Source organism: Bactrocera latifrons, unplaced genomic scaffold, assembly GCF_001853355.1.
Source record: "Bactrocera latifrons isolate USDA-ARS-PBARC rearing strain unplaced genomic scaffold, ASM185335v1 scaffold_133, whole genome shotgun sequence".
Classification (NCBI taxonomy): Eukaryota; Metazoa; Arthropoda; class Insecta; order Diptera; family Tephritidae; genus Bactrocera; species Bactrocera latifrons.
In genome coordinates this window covers 169,229-188,855 of record NW_017534775.1, presented here as the reverse complement: position 1 = coordinate 188,855, position 19,627 = coordinate 169,229, and the positions used below count along the sequence as shown (strand labels likewise).

The 19,627-nt window shown below is 33.5% G+C and overlaps 1 protein-coding gene across 3 annotated transcripts in view; it reads right to left on the bottom strand.

The window, feature by feature from the left end:
• LOC108965064 (serine-rich adhesin for platelets-like) overlaps positions 1-19,627 on the bottom strand; it is a 48,601-nt gene that overhangs the window by 9,301 nt on the left and 19,673 nt on the right. For all 3 annotated transcript variants that reach the window (XR_001993079.1, XM_018927234.1, XM_018927235.1), the window contains exon 2: positions 6,620-6,901. Coding sequence is in view for 2 of the 3 variants with exons in the window: in XM_018927234.1 (XP_018782779.1) it covers positions 6,620-6,901 (282 nt within the window). In the remaining variant the exon portion in view is untranslated. The remainder of the gene's footprint in view (positions 1-6,619; positions 6,902-19,627) is intronic.

The following is a 19,627-nucleotide window of genomic DNA, read 5'->3' as shown; positions in this document are numbered from 1 at the left end:
TTTATTTTATTTTAGGCTCAATGAAGATTCAAGCACTAATATTGTTATTATATCGGTTATATCGTGAAGGCCGTGAATGCCGCGTAAAGAAAATTACGAGAAAATTTTACTCCACTCCGGGCTTTCACTGCCCAAGTTTTCTTTTCAAATGCTATTCTACTTCGCATCATTTAGAATAATGTTTGTTATTTAAAAAAGCGAGCTAACTTACTCTCTTGAGGTGGCGCAATGGAACTCCACGGCGTACGCTTCATGATGCTTCCAAGGCAACTCGAGCTTGGATCTTCGCTTGGAGCGCTTCTCAAATTCAACCGTTGGCGTTTGTTCGCCGACGCCCTCCAAATCGGATACGTAATTATCGTATATATAATTTTCGAACGATTTTAAATCATTTTCACATCGCGGCTGAAAAACACTCTTCGCGCTATAAATTAGGCTGCTTAGCGTGTCAGTGGTCTTTGTCATTGTTATGAGTTAAAATTGAACGAGAAACGCATAAATCACAAACACATAAAACTCTTTTAGCTTATACGCTGTTTGCTTTTCTTTTTCGGCTTAGTAAAGCGTGCACTTTTTGCATTTCTTTAACCGCGTGCGACAGACAAGTCACCACAATGGTGTATTTCAAACCGCCGTCAAATTTAAGGCCGCATTTACTTTGTTATCACATCTAGTTCGCAATTACGGAAGTAAGCTGGGATTCACAAAAATATATGTATTTAAGCACAATTATGTATTTGTTGACCCGAGAAATTATATATTTTTACGTCTCAAAATATTTTCGTTGCGCGCAACCAATTTTCAACTTTTGCGCTCTCGCGCACTTAGCATACTAACCAGCGGCGGTGGTGAGTTTTGCAAGTGAGTAAAGCAAAGTAATATTGACCAGCATTTTCTATGCATATGAATGTACATATATACATATGTATGTATGTATGTGAAGTACCATAAAGTTTTGACTGTTTGTAGTTGGCTAACGGGCAAGTGGTGGGAATTAACTACTTTAAGCCATTCGGACTAACTGGTGGGGAATAGAAGTCTATACGGTATTTGTTTTGTTTGCTGTTATCAGCGGCTAACTTATCAGCTTGATATGGGCAACGACGGTAGACGAGTTGTAGCCGAGCGATTGAAAAAATCGGGTATTTGTAAAGTTTTATATGTATATGTGTAAACAATAGAGTGGGTCGACAGTTTTATATAAAATCGCATATGTGGGAAATGCTGGACAGAACAACTTTGCCTAAGAGGTTTCCAGTTACAGGAAAATGAAATAACCGATTAATCGTTACACGTCGCAAGACCTTTCGGAAAGTAGTCCAACAATTCAAATCTCTATTATCGGACGAAAGTCACTATTGTATAATTTGATGAATATCTCCAGTGATGTTACCGAGTTATCAAGTAACGACGAATAATTATGTATGTAGCTATGTAAATATTTTTTCTTTATTTCTATTAAAATTTTTCTGTTCTTAATTCTAGATTAAACGATTTCTTTTGTTTTTTGTTTGCTCTACCAATTTTTCACCTGTATGAATTATGTATTTTAAGTTTTAATGCTCACTAAAATACAATTTGTATAGTTTCAAAAATTTTTTACACGGTTTTTTGAAGTAAATATAGTTCGTTATTTCATCTTACACGGTTTTCAGATGACATGGAACGTTTTTAACATTTTACTTTAGGAAACACCTCTTTTTTACACGGATTTCTGAGTAACGTGTCTACCGTGTAAAAACTGGGTGTATTACGTTCCTTTCGAATATCTCAAAAACTGTCTTAGAAATTTTTATAATCCCAAAAGGATAAATTTTGCCTCAAAAATCGCTGGCCCGAAATCCGTTTATGCAATTTTTCTGTTGTTTTTGGCTCCCTGTATATCAACCCGCTCTAATATACATATATATAGTATATTTATTCATTTGATTAATTGTAACGAATTTAAATGAGATGATAAAGTTAAACTAATAAAATAATTAATAAAAATATGAAAAAAGCTAATTGCGCATATGAATTAAATTAACAAAAAAAGTAAATTAAATAACTAGTAAAAATTAAAAAAAAAGAAATATTTAAATTTAAAAAAGGGAAATATTTAAACTAAAAAAATATATATAAATATATTGCACGGAACCACTAAATAATTTGTAAGCGCACCTGCTGAAGAGCCAATAAGTGTTTTTGCGGTGCATAATTTCATGAATTTCACTCTTATTTCTACCAATATTGATGTCTAAAGTTCAATGCAGTTGGATTAAGCCGCTCAGTGGCTTTTTACATTCTACGTACCACTTTTGTCAATAAACAAATTTCAACTAAAGGTTCTGTCTCTTCTTGGCCCGAACTGAATTTTGGATTTATGTTAACAGTACTTATCAGTTTGCAAACTAGTAACGGGGGTTTCTAATATTATTTACTATATGAGTGCCGACAACATGGCTAATAAACAAAAACAACAAAGTAATTGACGGCGCGTCAATAGACAAGTGGACAGGTGGCCTGTGAAAATGTGTACCCTCCTATATATAAAATGCGTGTAAGCGCTTGAGCAGCAATGGCAGTGAACTTGTAGCAACGATTTATCAGGTTCCTACGTCAAATCAGCACAGGTGCGAGATAACGGTAAATACTTATCAAAAAAATGTCGTACAGATATTCAGAATGCATTGCTGCCGAACCCATCGAAAAATAAAAAATATAAAAAAACTCTTGGTTGAAAATTACTCCAAAAAGGCGGTGAAACAACGAATTGTCCCTTTAAAGAGATAAGTAGCAAATTTTGCAGCATGAAGTCAGTCATAAAGTTCTTCAACGGCACCACTTGGTACAAGCTACTATTCACATGTTAAGCATAAATTTTTTTAAACCATATGACAAAGCAAAACCCAAAATGCACGAGTGTTCCTGGAATGTCGCTCGTGATTGGGTGTATCACGCTGTTGTAAATTGCTGCACAGTCATGAGTTTCCGATTATTGCCAATAAAATCGGTAATAAAATTTAAAAAAACGATTACAAGGTGCCCTAAACAAGGCGTAGGCATTGTGAATGGGTATTTATTGGGTAGTCGAAAAAGGCTTTTCGTATTTTGTCAAAATTTGGCGTTGCAGGCGTATATCTCCATTTCTATTTTTTTCTATTACCTAATGTTATAGTTTCGAGTTTAAACTTACCAAACTAGAGGAAAGCAAAAACAAAAATACTAGAATATATTATATATCGTGTTACAACATAAATATTATACAACAAATGAAATCAAGGGTGCTGTATTTGTACTTTTACAGATATCGAAGAAAATATTGAGTGACTCATGGACGCGCTAAGACAGCACATCAACCCGGGGAGTTTTCTATATACCACATTAACCATATGTGATGAGTAATTTGTCGACCATTCCGGTTGGCGTTTTCATGTATCTCTAACGGTGTTTTATTTTATATATCAATAGCAACAAATTTCATAAATCTTATCGCTATACGAGCACCTGTTGTTTTTAGGAAACGCTGCGGCGCTATCAAGCCCTTCGATAGCTTAATGCATAACTGTATTTTTGTGTCAAAAAATATTTATCAGTTCAAACGTACAAAAGTATGAGATAATAACTGTTTGTTTACCAATTTTTTTTTATCAGTTTGCACTTAGTACGAACAGGTGTGCAAATAGTGATTTTTGATAATGTTGCTAATTTAAGCCACTTGTTGACACGTCTAGGACATTCCAACACTTTGAGGTTAGATAATTATACGTGTTAGCGCGTGAAATGAGCTTTCCAAAAAGGTATAGCATGACCCGATGCGACGAATAAAACTAGAAATACGCGCTCTCAGCGCCAACTAGCGAAAATACCGCAACACTTTTTTGACAACCTAATATACATATATGGCAATATAGGGGGAAATATGATGAGTAAACATGTAAAATTTTAATGAGTGTAAATCGTTATTTCAAGGACGGAAGCAAGCGAACCATTGTTTTGCGACACGAACTGATACAGCATCGTCTCCATAAACTTCACAAATTTCATTGGTGGCCTGCTTGGCATTCTTCCCTTTTTTGTACAAAAATTTCAAAATATAGCTAATTTCTTCAATATTTTCACAAATTTTGAATTTGAACAGCTGTAACTTTTTTCCAACTTCGCCGATTAAATTTTTTTAAAAAAAGCTTAAAGTCTCACCTTTCCAACACTACATGGTATGGCACAATGTGATTGATAGCACTGGCGATATACGACTGCAACGACATCTATTGACAAAATACGAAGAGACTTTTTCGACTACCCAACATTAACTTCAATTTATCATTAAACCTTTAATTTCTTTTTTTGAAAAGGGTAAGAAATGGTGAATATCTTTGTTTTTCTTGTTACATCTTTATGAAACAGACATTTCGTTAACCTTTTGATTTATTTTTTCTATCGAGTCGCTTACAATGTTTATCGATGTTTGTCCATAACAGCTAATTTCTAATACAAATTAGAACTATCAATTTTAAAAACTTTAAAGAAATAAGATAAACTAACTCAAAATAATAAATATGATAATATTAACGGCGCAATAACTAAACGGCAAATAACTATAATAATATAAACATTTAAGCCTTTATCTGATTAACTTCTAATCGCCTTGGCCCCATAAAAAAAACTTTCATTCATATATACATATACAAAAATATGTATTTACACATATTTAAAGTGACTTCTCCGTGACAATACAAATACCAAGTCCCACGCCGCCCCAACCAAAAGCTGTAACCAACTACAAGCTTTAACTAAATCTCCTCGGCGCGGCTGCACGTCTAGCACTCTCCTATCTCGAGCTGCTGATAAACTTAAGCGGCATTCTTCTTAAAGAACTCATAATAATGTCGGTTAACGCTCAGTATGCCATTAAGCACTCGCTCTGCTATCTTCAATGGGTATCTAAGTATTTTAATGGTTGCATTACTTTTACATATGTCGTTAGTTCTTAGTCGGTATTTTCTGCCGTAGGCGTTTCATTGCCTCTGAAGCGTCCGTCTTTTGCGACAAAGAGAATATTCACAGTCAGCTGTTGTTCCAGTTGTTACAAAAATTACCTAAAAATTAAAAATCTAATGGAGTTTTTTCTAACTTTACTCTGGCGAAGCATGGTTCCTATTATTTTGTTTGATGAAAATAAAGATGAGAATAAAAAAATAAAAATAAAAAATCTTTCGATTTGTTCAGACTCACAACTTTCTCTCCATTAATTGTGCTTATGTATGTACTATATAGTTACGCTTACTTTTATTTACATTCCATTTGCTTTCTAACAATTCAAACATCTCTTTCAAGTTTGCAAAATATTAAAAAAAATTACTAAATAATACGCTATTGACCTAAATGTATGTATGTGTAACCTGAAATGCTTTTAATACTCGTATGGAAGCATAGATTTGCGGTTTTTAGCTCCCAATTTCCCTTTCACAAGTATTCTTTTTTTTTTTTTGTCGCAATATCTTCAATCGGCTTTATGTTACTACTGACTACTGAAGAAAACAATGCAAATTGCAAACAAGACAAAAGAAAAGCGATCTTAAAGTAATGATATATACGCTGAACAAAGACCTTTAAAGTTTCCACGAAGTTTGTAACACTAGAAAGGAAACATCAGAGATTTAAAAGTATACATACAGGGATTGTCCGGAAAGTAATATGACTGATTTTCTTCCGTCGTGCGCGCATCGACTGGATTCGATAGAGGGCGTTCCTAGCTAACGAACGAGCAGATGGTCAGTTGTCTCCGAGCACCTGGAAAGTCAAGACAAATATTTTCGCGCGACGTATTTCTGTGAGTGGTGCAAGCCGAAAAAGCAGTGAAACTCGGTAAATTTGCGGCAGAGACGTTTGGCAGATGTTGCTTTAGCAAGAAGTGGTGTTTCGGTGGCACCAGGCCTTTTTGGAAGACCAGCGTCTCATCGCCCAAAAAAGGGAAGAATGAGCAAATCCAAAGTGAAAACGATACTCATTGTCATTTTTAACATCAAAGGCATTGTCCACTATGAATTTGTTGATGAATTGGGTCGGACAAGATATCGCAGCCGATTTAAAGTTGCAGCTACCTAACCAAATCTTCCGCAGCCGCCCTACAGCGCAAATGTGACCCCTGGACTTTTTGTTTCCTTCCCTGAAAAGGCCGACGAAAGGCAAGCATTTTGAGACGACTTACGGGATCCAAGCATCATGCACCTCGGCTCTAAAAGCTATTCCGGAGAAGACCTTCCGTGTCGCCTTCAAAGCTTAAAAACCGCGCTGGCAGCGCTGCATGGGCGCAGAAGGAGCCTATTTCTTTTAAAGAATTGTAACGATTAGTTCAACGAATTTTTTTAAATCGACTCAGTCCTCTTCCTTTCCAGAGAAACTCTGTGTATGGAAAACTTCTTTATTTTACAAGATATTTTCACGATATTCGGCATAGATTATTATGCAAGGCAATGCTATGATCTCGGAACAAATCGTGCGGATAGGATCGCCATTTAACTAACTAACCAAAAAACTAACCGCTCAAATGAAAGAGGAACATAGCAATAAGGAATTTTGGCATTCCCTCTTAAAAATATTGGTAATGGCAAAATCTATGTGTCTACAATTGGCTCACCTGACGTCGACTAGACAATTGTTCAGATTCTGCGTTGAACTGTCTGACGTTGTCGAATAGGCAGTGTTGTAATAATCACTTTGATTGGAGCTCTGTCGCTTATGTTGTTGTTGATTTTGCTTTTGCGTCGACTGTGTTCTGCTCGAGCTGCTCGATTTACTGCTGTTTGGCGAGGTTTCTTTGTCCTGCAAGTTTAATGTCGTGACACTCTGCGTTTCAGTGTGACTTTGCAATGGTGCCATGGAAGTAGAATCGTTGGGAGTTGCAGCATATGTACTGACGCTGCAAGTACGAAAAACGTGAAAAAACATTAAAAGAAATTGCATATGAAATTAAAGGATATGGAATAATAAACGAGAGAGATTATACTAAGTGCAACACAAGCCGAAAATGATTGCAAGTGCTGTGTGTAAAATAAAGTAGGGAGTGGACTATAGTCCACAGAAATAGCTGTTGAAAGCGCTTCTTTTATTATTTTATTGTTCAATATGTACAGATATTTGTGCATATATATTTGCTATAACAATGATAGTGTTTCACAATAACTTGCAGTGGAATAAATGTGTACACACATTGTAACATTTGCTTATGTATTTATAACGGCTTATTATTATCATTACGGGCGATTGGCATTATCATATCAATTGTCCATTGAACCATTGAACTGATAATTGATTGTATTAAGCGTAAATTGTTGTTTGAATTACATACCATAGTTGTACTAAATTATGTCTATATTATAATGTATGATAATATATATATATTTATATGAATGTATGTCTTATCTATTTGTATAAGAGAACACTTTGCATTATAGACTTTCTATTACTTTTTATACCCTGAAGGGTGTACTGTTGACAGTAGAATGGAAGATAGAGAGATGAGGTAGGTGGTGATGCCACTAATATGTAAAATGTAAAATTACTCAAAGCTTAACAAATCTGACATTATTTTACAAATAAAAGCATAAAATAGCTCTGTTACATCATTTATAATAATATTTGATAATTTAAAACAAATAAATTTACTTATTTTTTGCTTAAAAATTTCACTTTGAACAAAATATTAAAATTTCATCGAATTGCAAGGTATTAGTATGAACACAACGAAATTGTGTACATGCAAAATGGACAACTGCGTCATTTTGCGTACATGCCGGCCATTGTTATGTTGCTGCCCTCTCACAAACTTTCATGTAGTAGGATTCACAACGCCATTTTCGATGCACTGTCGTGCTGCTGGAGTCTGTCGCGAGCATTGTGTTCCGCACATTAGTATTAAATTATTTTTAATTTCACTGTTAGGTAAGGACTGCACGTTTATTCATTAATATGAGCCAGACTTTCATTCATTAAAATGTAAACATGAAAAACGCCCACTTATTATCTTTACTCGCATGCTTTATATATGTTAAATATGTGTACATAAGTACGTGTTAATTATTTTATTTACTAATACCAATGTATGCATATGTACATATATAATATATAATATGTACATTAGGGTGTGCGGGTTATTTCACCCTTTGATTTTGTTTTTGTAGTTTTTACCCTAAAAAATTATTAATTCAAAAAAGATCTTTATTTACAATCGTGTTATTTTCCTCATGTGGAATTTTTTAATAGTTTGTAAGTAAACATAGAACTTCAACACAAAGATATTCTAATACAAAATTTTCTGTTCTACAATTGATTGAATTTTTCCATAAAGCCATTTTTATAGTTATATGCAATTAAATTTATATTTCACGAGCACTGAGCAAAAAAAATTAATTTGTTTTAGTTAGTAAAAAGAAATATATATATTTATATAATTTTCTAAGGTGTAAAATTATAATTATTATTTTGTAGTAAGTCCCAGCCTTAAGATTTCAAAAAATGCAAAGCGACCCACCCTAAGGCCCAAATCAACAATTGCTAAAGCATTCAGATTATTTGCTGCTTGAATTTGAAGTAACAGTTTAATTTATTTGCGCTAAAAGGCGTGGTTGAACATAATGTGTGTTGACCAACCTAAGTTATGTAAGGAATATATGTATATATGTGTACATATAGATGTAAGTAAGTGAATATCTTAAACAGAAATATGCTCATAACATCAATAGGTAAGTCAAGGATATAAACATTAGCATTACATGAAACATTGTTTTTATTAAGGTATTCATTAATGGTTGCCTACTTTTAGGCTTCATGGCGCTAAGTAAATAGTTTGGTGACTTTTTGATAAGGCTATGACTAGGTTGATAAACCTTATCTCGCCTTTGGACAACTATTGTTAACAAATAAAAGTACATTTGGGTATTCTAGCAGCAGAAGAGCTCGCGGAACTGAATTGTAGAAATTCAACAATTAATTAAGCATGCTTTCTGGCGTAAACAAGTTAAGTTTTGAATTTTATAATGCAATTCAAAGTAATTAATGCAGAAATATACGTTTTTTTGAATTAAAAAGAGAGAGAGAGAGAATAGATCAAAAAGTATCCACCATATTTTTAGAAATACCTAAACTATGGCAAACAATAAAAACTCCTAAGCAGTGGAGTCAATTAAAAATATAATCATAATAAAGAGCCAGCGGGTTTAATTGAAATATGTATAGCATTCTAAAAAATAATAATACCAAAAAACAAAATAAAATTGATAGAAGCTTAATAAAAACAGCCGCGAATTACTTATTTGCTTGTGTGTACACAAGCGTAAGAAACAACTTGTAATGTTTACACAACTTTTGAAGGCAGCAAAACAACATTGTATGGCACGAGAGTCTGTGGACAAGTTGTTGGTACTTGCATGTTTTGAGGGGCAATGGAATGGGGCATTTATTTGCGGTTTAAATTAACAATATCTTATTTAACTGCCGAACGGGGTGTGTAATCAATTTGAAACAGTACTTAGCACCAGAAATTACTTACAATTTTCTTCGCAGCGCTTTATTAGCTTAACTCGAAAAAAAATAATAGAAAATTTTGCATGATATTTTTAAAGCAATAACAACTAAACAAATAAACACTAAAAGCTGGTTTGTAAAAAATTGTTAAAGTATAGGTACAAGCATAAGGTAGTATATAAAGCAAACTTTAAAAATTTATTTGCGTAATTAGTTAATGTAATTAGTTTGTGACAATTCTCATTTTACATTTAGCACTTCTGTAGAAAAAGGTGCTGAAAAGTAATGATTTCGTTGCCCCCAACTCTCGCGTATAAAGTGCTAATATGAAAACAATTTAGTCATATGTGAGTGCGCACAATTAAAAGTAATTACTATTTATACCACGCCAGCGGTAGTCAAAGTTAACAACTTGCTTTCGCTAACAAGTCAAGTTTTTTTTTCTTGAAAAAACAACAGCCACGACAAAACAAAGTTGCGAATATCTGCTGATACGCTTGCTATTAAATTAAAACACATAAAGGTACAAGCATATATAGTATGTACATGCCTACGGCAGACATATGTACATACATATGTATCGTACACCATATAAAAAAAGCGGAATTTTTAAATAAAAATTTGCTTACATTGCCAGAGCTGAGTTGACTTATTTGAGATAGGCGAAAGGAATAACAAGAAACATAGAAGGCAAAGTAGTTCAGTGTAGAACTTTGAATGATGAAAAACTCTACCATAATTTAGGTACTTTTACCATTATAGTAGTGCCTATTTTCTTCTTATTTCGCAGCTGTATAATGTAATTACGTCTGTCTATCTAAATAAATTTTTTAAAAGTGGGTGTGGTCCCCAGATATAAGAGATACAATTTTCAAACTTCCGGTTAGCTTCATATGTACATTATAGAGTTTGTCCGGAAAGTAATAGGACTGAGTTGATTAAAAGAAATGTATTTATTATTTCACAAGAAAGGCGGTGTGAGCACAGTTTTCATCAGCGACCTCTCCCCGGCCCTCCCAAAAGGTCTGGTGCTACCGAAACAAACCACTTCTTGCTAAAGCAACATCTGGATATGTCTGCTTGATCATATAAAACGTCTCTGTAGCAGATTTACCGAGTTTCACACAGAATTTAATCGCGTACCTCTGCTCTAACGAACGCTGCATTTTCGACTTGTACCACTCACGGAAACATGTTTATTCTGACTCTCCAGGTGTACGGGGACAGCTGACAGCCCCTCGTTCGTTAGCTAGGAATCAGTCCTACTACTTTCCGAACAACTGTATATGGATATTGTTTAGCAGTGCAGCTACGTCCTTCAGTATTTTTAACTTGCGGAATGTTCGGAATTTCGATTTAATACAGTTTTATATTTACTCAGAATCCATAAAGTGATTTATAAAACTACTAAAAGCTGTTATTGTTTCTTATGCTCTTTGTTTATTGTACTTCTCTTTTTATCAACAAAAAAGCTACAATGGCTATTGAACTGCAACCAGCGCAGCATTGACCCAATATAAATACACGCCGCTTACCTACCGGTCTGTAATCTTAATTACAGCATATTTAAGGCTTTTTTAATTCTAAACTCTTCTACTTCATTAACATTCAACTGCACACAACAGCTAAGCTAAGTTATTTCTAAAGTAACTGATACTGAGTTTAGTCTGCTGCGCCACAGGGTTTCATGCTACCTTTAATAATATATACCTGCAATATGTGTAATATAGATAGTCAAATCGATATTATTTTCTTGTCACTGCACCCATTTCCTTAATTACAGCTCAAAAGCTTTCGGAAAGCATAAAAAACTAGAGCAAATATTAAGTTATATGTAATATTTGCTTGTTGGCAAGCCAATAGTTAATTGCATTAGCTAATGAAAGGTTGCATATGTACTAAATAAATAATTTTTTCCCTTTGCTTTTTCAGTTGCAAAACGGTAATTGAAATATTTAGATCAGAGAGCCTCCCAAGTAATTACATCGATATAACTTAATATATTTATGAAGCAAAACAAAGAAAATAACGTAAACTTTGGCCGCATCGAAGCTATAATACCCTCGACAGGTGCATTTCTTATAGCTTAGAGGGGTATAAAAAGATATTTATATTGATTTTGTTCGACCAGTTTGCAATATGTTCGGAGATTCTAATCTTGCCTGACCGAAGATATAGATATATACATAGATGACATAGATTAGCCAAATTAGGCAAATGAACAGCTTCTTGTATAAAAAATTTCAGATCGGAATCTCAAACGCTGAGGGACTAGTTTCTGTACCTACGGAGGGAGATTTAGACTAAATGGCTAAATCGACTTAGCTCGTCACGTTGTACATTTACATACATATATGTATATGCATTCGGGACAATCTTAATATACCCTGATAAGGGTATAAATAAAGTTCAGTGTATTAACGGCATTTGAAGTGGCATGACTCTACCGAGCCATGTTTCGCAAACTTATTTTTTCATTTTACAGTTGGTTTTCACCTTGCCCCAAAACCTTCACAGCTGCTGCCATTCCGTTTTATGATAAATGACCGAAAACTGTATGCTTTCGGTAAGGCAAACGTGAATCAAAGTAACCCAAAATTAAATTTTCTCACACACGGTTTATTATATATGGCTTATGTGCTTGTATGTATTGTGAGCACCTTGAAATTTTGTTTTAAATTATATTTGAAATGCATTGCGGCAGCTGCGTAGCAGGTGGTCTAATTTTTGTTTAGACATTATTTTTATTGTGTTGAAATGAGTGATGGGCCTGCTTTTTTAAACGGTTTGTTATTTTTAATAACGCTTAATTACGAATAAAGGCGAAAATGTTTTTGTAGGTATAAGAATCCAAGAGATTATACTTTAGGTTTAATTTTGAATATGTTCATAGAAATAATTTTTTTCGAAAAATTAACGAACTTAAGGCTGCTTTCTAAATGTCTGGTTACCAGCCTTTCCGTCCAGTTAATAGAGTTGTCCGCTTAATAGAGCGCCCATTCAATATAATTTTAACTGTATTTTTTATTTACGAATTGTTTTTATTATCCCGTCCTCTTATTGGTTCGAACTGGACAAAGTGTGCGAAATTTTACTAAAATCGGTTCAGTAATTTAGGAGTTCATCGCGGACAAACAACGTAATACGTAATTTTTGCATATAAAGATATAATGTAGTAATTTTATATTTCATTGCCAAGTGTCAATGTGCTTGTGGAAAATCATCAAACCATTGCGAACACTGCTGAAATCAAAGCCGGGCATAGCTCACATTTAAAGCTTCACGGTGGCTTGATCAATTACAAAAAAAAAAAAAAACGTATATATGTATGTATATGTATATCTTCATTTAAATATATGGCAAGATTAAGCTATATGACAGCCTAGCGAGTAAAGAACTTTTATGAAGTTATGTTGAGCTTAACATGTTTAGTTTTCAAGACAGTTTATAGGAATTTTTTTAATCATATGATTTGTATTCAAATATTGGGCACTCGAAAAAGTCTTTTCACTTTAACTATTTTTTTTATATTTATACTAATAAATAAAGAAACAAAGATGCGGCATTTTGGTCGACCACCTTTTGCCATTTTTCCGCTAGAGACGTTATTCTATCAGTGTAAATCGAAATTTCGAAAATGCCAGAACGGAAGCGAACAGCCTCGTCTCCGTGAACTTCACAAATTTCCAACACTAAATGGTATGACACAATGTGATTGGTACATCTAATGACAAAATACGAAAAGACTTTTTGTAATACCCAATATATGGTATTTATAGGAATTTTTTTAATCATATGATTACATTTTTATACAAATAAATTTAGTATAGGATGAGTTTAAGCTTATGAACAGATACTACCTACTCACTAGTAATTCATATTAGTCGGTTTGGATTGGTAAAACAAGGTAAATATTTTGAGATATTATTGTTGTTATACAGGAAAAAAGGGTGTGCGTTGTTCCCCGCTGAAATTGCCTACCAAGTTTTTCTAAATTCCCTCCACGATATAATAGTAATTGTTGCTAAAATTGCCAGCTTCGTATATAACTTTTTTATACACTCACTGTTATCATTTGTCGCCACGTTTCTTAGTTTATTTCTTTTTTATAAAGACAATAGAAACTTTCCACTCACTATACATTTTATTAATTGTATAGCAGAATTGAAGTTTACATGTTTTTTTATTTATTTATTTTGAAAACAGGAAATCGAAAGCAACACGAGCAAGATAATTTTCAAATTTCAAACCGTTTTGCGAAACAGGAACCGCAATCCGCAAACCGCAACCGCCGCGAAAGAACACAAACTGAACGCAACTAATTTTGGCAGTTACGCTATGACCACCGAAACATTTAACTAGACAACGCTGCCGAGAGCAAAATACAATGGAGAATATAAACAAAAAAAATGACGCGAATCGGAGCAACAAAAAATTTAAAAGCAATACTACAAAAACACTGAAAACTAGTAAAATGAAAATAACATTTTAAACAAAACATTGAAAATAATGAGCGCAAACGGCAAAAGACAAGTGGCGGCGCACGAAGATGAATAGCAAAGCGTAAACAAATAAATGAAGTAACAAAGCAGTATAACTGGAAGTGAAAAATAGCAACGAATTATAAAAAGAAAAAAGAAAATACACTAAAAATAAAAATAATAGCGTTGGCTATAGAAACTAGAATCAACCAGCGAGTAGTGTAAGAAGTAAAAGAAATAAAATTTAACGGCAAAATAAAAGATTTTCGAACACAAACTGAGCCATGCACAGAAAAAAATAAATAAATAAGAAAAAAATTGTGCCTTTAATGTAAAAGAAAATAATGGATAAATAATAAATTATTTGGGACCACGCTGCAAAAAATTCGAAATACGAAGTAGTTAGCAAAAATAAACAAGGAAAAATAAAAATTATAAATGCTAAAAAATTCAAAATTAATGCTTAAGCCGGCACAATGGCGGCGACAACGTGACTGCCACCGGCGAGCGATTATTGCGGAAGTTCAATAAACCGTTACAAAGCAATTTATTTTACTTGCATACAAACACATAAGTAGTATGCAGTGCGAGATAAAATAAAGAAATTAATTTAATTTAATTTGCAGTTTAATAATTGAGTTAGTCTGCACAGAGTAAGATCAGCACGTTTCATGATAAACCAAGCCGAAAAATCTAGCCGACTAATATCGAAACAATTAATGTTTGCGAAAAAAAAAAATATTGAGCAAGGTTTCAAGCGCAAATTAACATTATCCTTAAAAGACAGGGTAATATATACGACTGCAACGACAGCTATTGACAAAATACGAAAAGAGTTTTTCGACTACCCAATATTTAAAGGGTGAAAAAGTCGATTTTTTGCTTTGCATACTACTGTTATGGAATGTTGCCAATGTATATAAAATGTAAATACTTTGTTTATTCTTCTAAAACAATTTCATCCTCTTTAAAGTAATACCGGCCCAACAGTCGAAATAGTATTACGATATCGTGATGCAGGAACCACTCGAGTATGGACGAGTTTGTGAGACAAAGCATTATTCAAAATGGTTTGGCCCAAACGAGTGTTGAAAAATACTATCAGCAAGGTCTGGCAATCGGCAATTTTCAAGCAACAAATCTTCGATTTTTTGGACGTGGCACACGTTTTTAGAGGTTGGTTGCTGTTCAAAGCACAGTTCGTCTTTAACTAAAGGCCTTCCACAAGGCTCAACAAAATCAACCATTGTTAAAATTGAAAAATTTGAATTTGGTTGTTTACAAAAAGACGTGTAATTCGGAGATAATAAAACCGTTTGACAAACAGATGCTTGGCAAATGTTATAGACAGTTTCAGCCAAATAAAATATTTAAATGACAATTTCATCGAATGAACATATATTTGAAAACATTTTCCAAAAAATTTACGTTCATCCCACAAATAGTTAAATTAAACATCATCTCTAGAATTTATACTGTAACTAACTGGCATGCAGGTCACCGCCATTTCATGTAAACATGTCATATGATAACATTTCACTTAACATAAATGTCACGTCACAACATAACAGAGGACATCGCTGGCCACTAGCTGTGACCGGCAGCAGGGTTTCCTATATAGTGCCTGACCTGCAGGTTACCGCCATTTCATCTAAGCATGTCGTATGATAACATTCACATTGTCCTAAATTTTGTTGATGCGAGTAATAGTTTTGGAAAAACAGTCTTGCGAACTTGTGCGTTCGGGGCTAGAGCTACGCTAGGTGCGCGTCTTTAAACGTATTTTTCTCGCAACTGTGTATTTGAAGTCGGTGGACACGATTTCTCGAAAAGTTATGGACCGAATTGTGTGTCCTCAAAATAACATTATTGTTTGAATTATAATCAAACTGTTTGATTTGTAGGATCAAACTTTTAAATTTAAATAAGATGCTTTATATCCTTACCACTGGTGGGGGAAAATAAAGATTTTATTTAAGAATGACTGAGAACTACGAGAAGTGTTTCCTTCCACATGAACTATTTTAGTCTGATTTTATTTAAAATTTTCACGTATTTATATACAATTTTAAGAACTATCTTAATATATGTGTATGTGTGCATGTTCAAATGCATGTAGCACATTGTTTATGCTACATGGTATGGGGTTGTTTTTAAGTGCACATGCACATTTGTATTCAATTGTTTAAATGCATATCTTAGGTCAATATATTATCTTAAGTAAATATGTTTGTTTGTTAATTGTTGAGTGCATACGTATTGCATATATGTCAGTGCATACGTGCCTGATATAAATGTATGTATGTATGCGTATGGACCAAAAACAAATTATGCTGTCCACAGAGCACTTTTTTTTTGAGACACCCAGGGAATGAGGTCTCAACGGCTGAATTTTGTTTTTATATCAAGATTTCAGAAGACATTGTTCAAATATGTACCTTTGACATGCCATATTACCTCTGAAACCCACCTAACCCCTTAAACCACATTGATATTTTTCTGTAACTATACAAATTTTTTTGGGAAGCCGCTATTCACTTAATCAATTATTATTATTATTATTCATGTTGGCACTCGTTCAAGAATGACTTGACGTGTAACTTGATTTCCTTTATTTTCACAACTTTTTGCCGTCATTAATTCAAGCCTTAAACTTTTTCTGCTATTTTAATTTAAATTTACGCCAAGTTGTGCTTTGAATCGTTTAAACGCCCGAAGCAATAATCGCTATTCTTAATTATTTGAAGCTTAAACACCTTCCGAGGCGATACCCAATAATGCTTACAGTGATACTTTAATACATTCACAAAAAAATATACATACATACATACACACACATATAAAATTATACATAATTATGCGTATTCAGTATTTTATGCGGCCAAGCAGAAATTTATAATTTTTCTTGGCTAACTACGCATTTACCAACACAGCTTAATTTCTGTAAGAATTTACGCTTACAAAGCATTGTTTCCACTCCAATACCATTGCCGCGCTACATGTGGCGACCTCGATTTGTAACAAGAAGTGAGCAAACGCGGCTGTTTTGATGTGGAATCGATGGTTTTACGTGCCGAGTCGAGCGCAGAAAAGGACGGCTTAAAAACAATAACTAACATCCGTGTGTATGCCAGCATCAAATAAATGAACCAAATCGAATTAATCAATGGAACTAATTTTATTATTTGCACGCATCACTTTTTGCCAACATTTCATTGTAATATGACTTCATTTCATTTATTGTTGATTAATCGTATACAATTTCAATGTATTTTCTTTTTCCATGACAGTTGACAGCTTGGCTTAATTGATTTCAGCTCGCCTTTGTTTACAAACAAACATGGAATTTTGAGAGCGAAAACTGCAAAAGTGATAGTGGACAGTTTAATAGCGCCTGTACACGCACTACTGTGTTTCATCGACTGCAATGTAGACTTTCATTTTTAAAGTAAAATTGCTTATTGACAAAGAATTTACGGTTCCAGAATATACTCGCAAAATTAGTATTTCATTTTATTAAATAAATACAAAGTAGTAGAGCGAAATTTGTAATTTTTTCAATTTCAGCCTTACATTCAGGTGAGGACAAAGACAAAGTAATATCGAAGGTGGCTACGCGTGTCGTGGAATCGTGTGGCAGACAGAGTCACATGCTCAGAAGAATTTTGCAAGCAAAGTAAACTCGGTTGGATTGGAATGAAGTTGAATAAAAAATTTAAAGGTAAATTTGTGCCAGAGGCAAGCAATCACAATAATGACTAATGGCATTGTCTTCGGGAAATATGTATATAATATATACATGCACAGAGGGGGCACAGGGAGAGAGTGCGAGAGAAAACGGAACAACAGCAGGAAGAAAATATTCGCAACTTACACACTGGCTTAAAAATGAGTTCATTGAATATTTTATGAGCGCAGTAGTAGCTCTGAGGTGAAGAAGTACAAATATAAGCAAAACTTATATATCTTTATACGTAAAAATTACGTGTCACATTGTTTGTCCGCGTTGGTCTCCTATACTACTGAAGCGATTTTAGTAAAATTTAGCACACTTTGTACAGCTCAAACCAACTTAGAAGATATGATAGTAAAAAACAATTCATAAATAAAAAATACAGTGAAAATTCGATTAAATTGACGCTCTATTAAGCGGACAACTCTATTAAGCACGCACATTGTTGATGCTGATTACATAAGTACAATCTATTAAGCGGACAATTCTATTAACTGGACAGAAAAGCTGGTCCAGACATTGAGAAAGCAACCTTAAATTCCTTATTTTCTCCAATGAATTTTATTTGTATGAACATATCCAAAACTAAACCTCAAGTACAATCTCTTGGATTCTTATATCTATAAAAACCTTGTCGCCTTTGTCCGTAAATAAAATTTTCACTGAATTGAATAGTTGGTTATATGAATAATAGTATAAAATGTGTACCATAGCAACGCGTGGCCGGTTTTGAAGTAAGCAAATAAATAATAATTTTTTTAGTTAGAAATGCTAAGAAATCATATGAAATATAAGAAGTAAACTAAAGTAAAATAATTGTACAGCGTATTTGCTCTCAACAATAATATAGAAGAGTAGAAATGAGTACAGCAACAAGTCAAGAAGACAGGAAATGTCAATTGTATATGGTGATGTTGGTGAAGTTAGATAGCCTTTTAAAAAACATGCTAAGTGGATGATTCATAAAAAAAAATATAACGATTACGCGAGGAGATTTTAAAACTTGTTCGATTTAAATGAAAAAACGTTAACGTTCGGCTAGACCGAAGATTAACACGCTTCACAGGTGAACTTTTTAAAGCATAAAAGTTTATGAAAATATATTTATCTTGATAGTGAGCAGGCAGATTGTATGGCAACTATAAATGTATATGGAGATTATAACATTGCAATGGGCAATAATCTGTGACGAATTTCGTGCTGATATCTTGGCAAATAAAAACATTTTCCATACAAAGACATGATTTCGTTCTATCAGTTTTATGGCAGCTACTTCCTATAGCAATCCCATATCAGCGCTTTCAATAAATGACCACCTACTTAAGGAGTAAAGACCTTGTGCAATAAAACCTAAACGCTAATGAAAAAATATATTTCTCTTGCTGAATAATAAAAATATTTAAGCTGTCCTTTAAATAAAATAAATCTATATAAGTATACTAATTTATGTATAAATAAACTGCGCTTCAACCACTTGCCACAAATTCATGCCTAATTTAATTTATTCAACAGAACTTATTTATGCCCACAGACAAATACAGACCACTAAACATCTTAATTTAAATATGTATGTATATATGTTTGTACATATGTATGTATGTATATTCAGAATAAAAAAATAGCGGCAAACAAGTTTCTCTTACACACACAAATATGCATAATATGTATTTATGTTAGGTTAGGTTAGGAATCCGAATCAATGCTTCCTATTGTTATGCTCTTATAGCATATAGCATTTTAAATAAGTAAATATGTCTATATATACACACACTCACACTAACACGTGCGCACATCTAAACGAGTTATGCATTTTTTCTTATTCTTGCACGTTCTTTTGACTTAATTTTGTGTATGCCTACTTTCTAAGAATTTCGTGTCTACCTTCGCAAGAGTACGCCCTTACGTCGAT